Source organism: Gobius niger (assembly GCF_951799975.1).
Source record: "Gobius niger genome assembly, chromosome: 22".
Classification (NCBI taxonomy): domain Eukaryota; kingdom Metazoa; phylum Chordata; class Actinopteri; order Gobiiformes; family Gobiidae; genus Gobius; species Gobius niger.
The window spans coordinates 8,278,811-8,287,277 of record NC_136873.1 but is presented as its reverse complement, the minus strand read 5'-3'; the positions used below and the strand labels follow the sequence as shown (position 1 = coordinate 8,287,277).

The following is an 8,467-nucleotide window of genomic DNA, read 5'->3' as shown; positions in this document are numbered from 1 at the left end:
GTAATGACGAATATAGAGCTCCACAGTCCCGCCCCTCGCGGTTTTGTTGCTCCGGTCCGGAAGCAAAAAATCCCCGTCTACACGACCGTCGATTTTCCAAAAATTCAAATATTAAGAGTTTAACGTCATCGCAAAAACTCAGCTCTGTAGCAATTCGTGACCATAAAATGTTTGATTTCAATCCAAAAAGAAGACGACATGTTGAAGAAAAGGCAAAGGTACAAGGCTGTGACATCATTCACTTCCTGACTATAGAAACTCCGTATCCCAAAAACCATTGCGACATCGCGCCCGCTGGTCAAGGCAACCAGGTTTTTAGCAAACACGGCCAGTTTCTTTTACTTTGCAGACACAAGTTCTATATTATTTCACTATTAAACAATCTGAATCCTGCTCATAGAAATAAAAATGATGGTGGTTAGTTTAATTGGATCATTGGGAACATTTTTTTTGATCCATCTGACGTTTTTCTTACTATCAGTGTTAGATCTGGATAAAACATCAACTATCTGCCTGCATTATGTTTGATACATTGTTTATAATATGTTTTCTAAATTACAATAAATAAACACGAGTGGGAACGTGAAGCTCCACCAATCAAAAGCCTCGTAGTAGATCATGGGGCTCCCGAGCATCCTGGGTAATGTAGTTCTAGGACAAAGGCTCGCAGTTAAACTAGATGGATCTCATACGTGCTTTTTTCACCTGCGTCTGACTTTGCGGTTTGACTTTAGCGACACCTTAGCAACCGTAGAACGCTCTTTAGTGATGACGTAGATTAGAAGAAGGTATGTGCACTTAAAATACAGCAGATGGCGCTCTTATTTGTAGGTATTTGACAGTCTTTTTTCTTATATTGATACGATTTTTTGATTTGCTATATTTATATTAACCCCTTACCTCCCACCTGAACCGAGCACATTTTCCACCTGAACGGAGCACATTTTCCCCAGTCCAAAAGCTTCTGGGAAAAAGCTGTGAAAAGAGCAACAAAACTGAGACGAAAACAATGATGGAAATGTGACCAAAAATTACAAAAATTTGATAAAAAATGGACGAAAAAAACGACAAAAATGTGAATAAAAAATTACAAAAAAATGACCAAAAATGACAAAAATGTGACAAAAATTTCACACATTTTTTTTTTTAAATTTGACAAAAAAATAAAAAAAACATTGACAAAAAATGCCAAAAAAGTTACAAAAATGAGTTGAATACCCAACAAAAAAATGATGGAAAAAAAATCTGATGACGTGAGGAAAAAGATCCTTTATTTTGTAATGTTTATATAATTATTTGATTCATTAAAGCAAGATGGTGGCATGAGAGTCGTAGTAAAATAAAAGGGCAGTGCGACACAATGAATGACAGGATGATGAGAGTTCATGACCAAACAGAGAGACGGTGCTGACCACACACTCCCTCCCCCTTCTATAAAAGAAGCCGCTCTGCTTTTGTGGGAGGACTGATAGGCTCCTGAGGGTGAGTACACTGCACCATGACATTAGTTTACTACTAAAAGTAAAATAAACACGCCACCATTTAACTATTTGAGCGCAGACGCAGAGGTGGAACAGTTTGATAGATAAGCGTACACTTTGTGGTGGATGATGCAGAGATGTAGCTCAATTGTAAAGTTGTTAAAAGATAGGGTAGAAACTGAAGGAGAAGTTGTAGAATTGACCGGTTCATTAAGATACACAAACTTTCAGGAGAATCTGGACCCAAGCTCTTACCCACGGCATGTGTAACTGGAGCACGGGTCACCAACCGTTCCCCCAGTTCCCTTCGGGGCTTCTCCAGTCGCCCTTAGACTTTATCTATAAATAAAACTGTTCAATTGCTTACGTCTTGATTCTAAAAATATAGTTATTTGAGACTTGAGACCCAGTGTTTGTTTTAAAGCATGAATTTGTTTGACTTTAAGTCTTCGGGATGTATTTTTAACTGGTTGCCCTTAAATGACTTAATGCTTTAAAAATAGCCCTCAGCTCTAATAAACTTAGTGACCCCTGATCTGGAGCGTTGCGACTGGAAAGAACAAAAAACCCAGTTTTAATGAACATTTCTTGTCATCGACTGATTACATGGGGGATTGTTATTGGTCCAATGTGATTTTTACCGTACTATAAAAAACATGACACAAACAGCAACTATACAGTTGATGCCATTTACAACTTGGAAGGGAGGCAGCGCAACTGGCGGCACGAATGCTGGTAAATCCATGATGGCACGAGGGGCGTATGTTAGGAATGGAGCGGACAGTAGGGGCAGAGAGGGGTAGAGGAGTGTAGCCAGTGGCCACTCTGAATGGTTATGAAGCTTTTGGTAGTTCCCTAGATCAGTGTTTTTCAACCTTTTTTGAGCCAAGGCACATTTTTTCCATTGAAAAAATCACGAGGCACACCAACAGCAGAAAATGTAAAAAAAAAAAAAATTACTCTGCATAGCCTATATTCACAATATAAAGTCTCATCAAAATGTTTTAAATAGGAACACCGTATAGTCTTGTCAGCCACAATGACTCTCACACCTGTCGCATCCATGCATCACTAATTCTCTTGTCTCAAAGAAATGAGCTACCTGCGGCGATAACATATAACATGGTTACTCTGTCGATCACTAGACAGCTCAGAGACTCAATAACAGCACATTATTAATTGGTCTTAAAAAAATATCTTTTTATACCAATTAGGTGAAATTGGATAATTTCCCACGGCACACCAGACAATATCTCACGGCACACTAGTGTGCCACGGCACGGTGGTTGAAAAACACTGCCCTAGATCAATAGCACAATCACCATGTTATGTTGATCAAATGTGTGCAGCAGAACGGAAGACATGGCCGTGAGGGCTCACCTCATGGGCTTTATGTGTCGAGTTTATCCTCACAGAGTTCTCTGCATCACGGATCTATGTGAGGACAGATAGACAAATAAATGTCAGTACAATGCTCATCTTAATCTCACTCAAAAGACCTACTCTGGGTTGTTCTGCGTTGTGGTGCGGTTGTGTCGGTGGGAAGGCATTGACAAGTCATCTTCCGCCCGCTCCCTTGTTATACTAGTACTTATTCAATTTCTTTATCGAGGACTTTGCTGCCCAAATAAACCAAAACTAACGAACTGAAGGCAACAAAAGTAATTGTTTATTCTTTTTTTTATGTTTTCAATGAAGGTATTCGAGTCGTCTTCTGTTCTCAGTGGTTGGAGTCTCGAAATGTTGTTATTATTCTAACAGAACACCAGTCTTATGAAGACCAAGAAGAAGCTGGAGTCTGATCTGGTCCAGGTTCAGGGTGAAGTGGATGACTCAGTTCAGGAAGCAAGAAATGCTGAAGAGAAAGCCAAAAAGGCCTTCACTGATGTGAGCTCACATGTCCAACAGCAGAGTACACTGTACAACAGTACACTGTTTATGGCAGAATGAACTTACTGTGAAAACATTTCAGGCCGCCATGATGGCTGAGGAGCTGAAGAAGGAGCAGGACACCAGCTCTCATCTGGAGAGGATGAAGAAGAACCTGGAGGTCACTGTCAAGGACCTGCAGCACCGAGTGTCTGAAATATTATTGGAAAATTTGGTCCAACAAGGACCTGCCAGGTATTTCTTCTTTTTTATTCATTTTTTATTAACATTTTATTGAATTAACCAACATAAAAGGCAAAACACGAAGGACTAAACATCAGACCGGACATATTACAAGGATAAAAAGCAAAAAGACAGGCGAGACATACAAAACACCATATAAGACAGAACAAGACAAAAACCAGGGGATTCACAAGACATCGCCATGTGCTATAACAAAGTTTTTGTTTGAGCATCTCTGTGTCCCACTTAACAGGTAGCTGGGCAAATTTGCGTCTAAAAATGATTGATCTCAGGACCACACCATAGCATGTGGATTAGTGTTCCCCTTTTGACCGCAACCTCCCCAGCATAAATCAGCAACATACGGATCTATTACTTTGAGTTTGGCTGGTGTTACATAAGCAGTGTTTTAAATTGTATCATCCGAAGTCTCACTGATTTGGATATTTTCGTTATGTTCCTCCATATTGGTTTCCATTCTGACATGGGTATTATTTGGCCTACATCCTGTTCCCAGTGATTGTGTACGTTTATTTACAGTACGATCGGAACAATTGAGCAATTTATATAGACCAGAAACAGTCCCTTTATTAACAGTCAACTCTCTACATTTATTGTCCATTTCACTATCATAATAATAACATTGTTCAGGTAACTTGGAGCAGATTGAAGCTATTTGGGCATATTGCAGAAAGGCATTTGTACATAGGCTATATTTGCTTTCTTGAAGGACAACAATGAGCCTTGATGAGATTTGTTGTGTATTATGTTTCCACACCTTATTTGTTAAAGGATTCTCTGCTGCTGTAATAGCAATATTATGCCATATATTTGCATTACTCATTTTCTGGTGCACTTTCTTTATAGTTTTACAAGTCAGTCGCACAATAGGGTTATCCAGTTTGGCGTGTAGGTATGGGTGGTGCCATAGTGATGGTAGTGAAAAGGATACATTATTTTCTTTCAATAATTGTTCCTCCAGCCAATCCCAACTTCCGTCCTCCCGTGCCTTCTTGCAGCCCCAAATCAGACCATATCTAGCATTGAATGCAATATAATAATGAAAGATATCTGGGATACCGAGACCTCCTTGGTCTCTTTGCAAAGATAATTTCTTTAAGCTTATTTGGGGGTTTTCTCTTTCCATAAAAAGGAACAAAACGTTTTCTTAACATCATCAAACCAAGACAATTAATGTCGATAATCAGCTCTGTGGTGTGAGATTAAGGTATTTATTTATTGTGACACATGTTTGTTGTTTCTTTTACAGACTGAAGAGGACAAGAAGAATGTGACCAGACTCCAGGATGTGGTGGACAAGCTGCAGCTTAAAGAGACGAGCAGGGGAGGCTGTATGCCAATTCAAATCAATATTACAACAACAGCATATATCACACATTCATGACATGTTATTGAACGGGTTGGAATATTGTTTTGACACAAATCTTACAGGAGGAGCATGTCCAGGCTCAGGAAGGTTGAAGTTGAAGAAGCTCCAGAGCGTGTGGATATCGGCCTATGTCAACAAGCTCAGAGTCAAGAGCCGTGATGATGGAGAGGTAAGGACTTCATCAGCTTTGTTTCTTACTGTCTCTCCCTTTGCTGATTTCAGACACTAAGCAGAAGGTGCCCTCACTTTGACCAATGAGACGAGCTTTCCTTTGAACCGGCCTGTCAGGTCCAATCAGGAGGGGAGGGGGGAGAAGTTTTATCATTTACTTTTGAAGATCCTGTTCTAGGAGTGTCTTTCTGGTCCAATCAGGAGCAGGGGGAGGGATTTGTTGACTATCAAATTCCACTCACTCTCACCTCACTTTGCAAACTTACAAAATATCTCTTTTACTTGTTGTCAATATCATTTTCTTTGCCTTTGTACCTTTAACCTTAAACACACGTGACTTTCTATCAACAATTAAACCAAGAATTACAATATTAAATGTAGAAGTAAACAGAGTTAGCATTATCTTCTGCTGTCACTAATCAAAAGAATATAAAGAACACAACAATATAAATGACATCAAATTATTGACAATTATTACAAATCACATCAAGACAGTTTAGCATCTTCTAGCATGATTTATTTGATAATCAGTCAAGCGTAAAGTACAAACATTACTACAAACTTACAGTTCAATAAGCACATTTAAAAGTGCTCTCCTCAGACAGGTCCAGCAGATGGTAAAAAATGAAAAATCAAGTCCAAGCGCCGAGAATTGCTCCTTAAGTATAACCGAGCATCAGCTCTGACTGACACATGAACCTCACACAGCAGATGCCTTTCTACTTTTACACTTTGACTCTGACATTAAACTAACATGTTTAATGTCAGGGTGGGCAGTAATCGAATCCCAAGATGGGTCAGAAATCTGATATCTTTTCCACAGTCCGTACTGAACCATGTAAAGGTCTGTAATCAGAGTTAGCTGAATATTTATTTCAAGATATCTAGGGCAGTGGTTCTCAACGTTTTCAGCTCTGGGGCGTCCCTTTCACGTGCCTCTCCCCAACTATGTTACATCTGCACTTTAATGTCTTAATAATGTGTTGAAAAGAGTGGTTTTGTTCAGGAACATTGACAGGATGATGGAGGTTATGTTGGCCACATTAACCTTAATAAGTCCATGTAAACTAGGCCACATTCTATACTATTATAGATCGATCTTTTAGTAAGAGGTTTGTTTACCTGCTTTACTCATTTCAATCACTTCTTGTGATCTTCCTCAGTAGGTAAAAGCCCCTTGACGCCTCCTCCAGGACGGACAGGACGGGAGAAGGCGTACGCGCCGGCGTCTACGACACTTTCACCACCAGGTGACTCTTCTGAGGAAGATTACTGCAAGTGATCAAAACTATAAAGCAGATAAACAAACCTTCTGTCTGACTAAAACAACAATCTATAATAGTTTCAACGAAGAAGACAGTATGAACCTTTTTCAAACACATTCACACGAAGGAGATTTTACCTCAGAAATATGAAATGGCTTTTGTTCCAAACTTTGTTGTGCTGATCTTGCCTGCTTTTTTACAATGTGTCTTTTAATTCAGCACAAAACATCAAATTCCTAAAATTAGACCTCATGCTGTAATACAACCTGAAATTGTTAATTTGGCATTCCTTACTTTACGTTGTGCATCTGTAACCTACAGGTCTATAGGGCTATCTGAACACAAAGACACCAGGGATCCGATGCAACAGATGTATCGCGGGTGCATTTTTGCTGAGTAGGGGTGTTGAAAAATATCGATCTGCCGATATAGCACCCATATCGATATTCATAGCAGCGTCTCGCTTTGGTCCTGTACTTTTACTCCCACCTGCTAGATGGCAGCGTAGCCCGCTTGAGTAACACTAGAATCTAGTGCAGCAATAGTGGTCTGCGAACCCCGTTTCCTCGACCCCTACACAGCGCACGTCTCACAGGGAGTTGAGCCGTGTTGGCCAACTCTTATCTTATCTCTTATTTGATCAAACTTTAAGAGTGACCAGTGCATTGTGACCAGGGCGAAGTCTTTCCTTTTTGAGGGACAGAGCTGGAAGTGTTATGGATGCACACGGATCGCACTTCTCAGAACCGAATCAGAACCGTGCGTTATCTTTCCTCATCCTGTTTGTCAGGATTTCTCACATGGCTGGGGCAGAACGCCAGTGCGTACGATGCGCAGGTTGCGGGTTCCCCTGCGGTCTCCACAGCCATGCCCGCAGATCGGGTCATACAATTGTCCTTTGATGTTGGGGCGGGTCGACCGCGGCCTTACGTGCGTCCACTGTCTGCAGCCACGACTCATTCTATCATCTTTACAGCAGGTTTTTCACATCAATATGCGACGGATTTTCATTAAATAAGCAGCGTTTTGTTGCTTGTGATCCAGAGAACGCTTTTGTGGAGCCAAATGTCTCCTATTTTCCACGGCATGTGCGTCTGTGCACGAGTTTGCGTGACCTACATCCAAAGTGCTCATGCCCTTCCCAATACTGTACAACTGTGAAGTTGGGTTTTCTACACTGGTTGGTTTGACTGAAAACCAACCAGTGTAAAATCCACATTTTTCCCCAGCATTATTTTCAGCATTTTCTTGTTCCATAGTTACAACCATAGACTTCCTATACCCACCACCTCAGTTTGAAACTATTGGCTCCTTTTATGACATTAAGTGGGACCTGTAGGCTGTTCAGTAGCTTTTTTGCACATGTTTTGTTGTTCATATTAAGCTGCAGCTCATTTCACATTTACTTTTTCAAATAAAATGAAATTCATATAAGAATTTCTGATCTTATTGCATTTGTGTTTGAATAATTTGTTTTTGACTTGAAATGGTTGCATATTAAACATCTATTTAGCTCATCCTTCCTATTTTGTTGTTTTTAGGGGCGTGCTGGAGTGGGATTCTGTTAGGTGGTCCTCAGAAAAAGGAAGTTAAAGTGGTCCTTGGGCTGAAAAAGTTTGAGAAACACTGATCTAGTGAGAGTTAGAGAAACTCAGGAAGAGTTCTACCATGGAAAAGCCTGAGACAAGACGATACACACCCCTATTGCTGAGCCAACCAACCCAGATTGCCCAGTTACAAGTTTTAAAAAGTATCTTTCCCATTGCCCACCGGACGCCACTCCGTTCTACCTACACCCTCTGAGAAAGCTACAGGAGACCCTCACCCTGCAGAACATCTGGTATACCAGGGAGCCCATGGGACATAATGCACTTGGACAAATGATGCCAAACATCAGCAAGGCAGCTGCACTTTCGAGGCCCTACACCAACCGCAGCCTGCGCAGAACAGCTGTGCAGCTACTGTCAAAAGCAGGCCTGCAAACCAGAGATCATGACGGTTACCGGACACAGATGCGAGACCAGCCTGAAAACAGGAAGCAACATCCC

At 40.8% G+C, this 8,467-nt stretch overlaps 1 protein-coding gene across 2 annotated transcripts; it reads left to right on the top strand.

Moving 5' to 3' along the window:
- Window positions 1–3,252: 3,252 nt before the first annotated feature.
- LOC306981465 (myosin-7-like) lies at window positions 3,253–8,130 on the top strand. Of its 2 annotated transcripts, XM_079581074.1 has the most exons (5): window positions 3,253–3,368; window positions 3,454–3,605; window positions 4,864–4,945; window positions 5,046–5,152; window positions 7,961–8,130. In XM_079581074.1, exons 1-3 carry the CDS (start codon window positions 3,255–3,257, stop codon window positions 4,886–4,888), a joined length of 291 nt encoding a protein of 96 aa, XP_079437200.1. In that variant the 5' UTR covers window positions 3,253–3,254; the 3' UTR covers window positions 4,889–4,945; window positions 5,046–5,152; window positions 7,961–8,130. The 2 variants fall into 2 exon arrangements, with proteins under 2 accessions (XP_079437200.1, XP_079437199.1); XM_079581073.1 differs by having other exon boundaries at window positions 4,864–5,152.
- Window positions 8,131–8,467: the final 337 nt, after the last annotated feature.

Excerpts from the sequence above, each read along its gene's own strand:
- LOC306981465 (XM_079581074.1), top strand. The coding sequence starts at position 3,255 with ATGAAGACCAAGAAGAAGCTGGAGTCTGATCTGGTCCAGGTTCAGGGT. Across the intron at positions 3,369-3,453 it reads CCAAAAAGGCCTTCACTGAT|GCCGCCATGATGGCTGAGGA; the intron begins GTGAGCTCACAT and ends AAAACATTTCAG. Across the intron at positions 3,606-4,863 it reads GTCCAACAAGGACCTGCCAG|ACTGAAGAGGACAAGAAGAA; the intron begins GTATTTCTTCTT and ends TTTCTTTTACAG.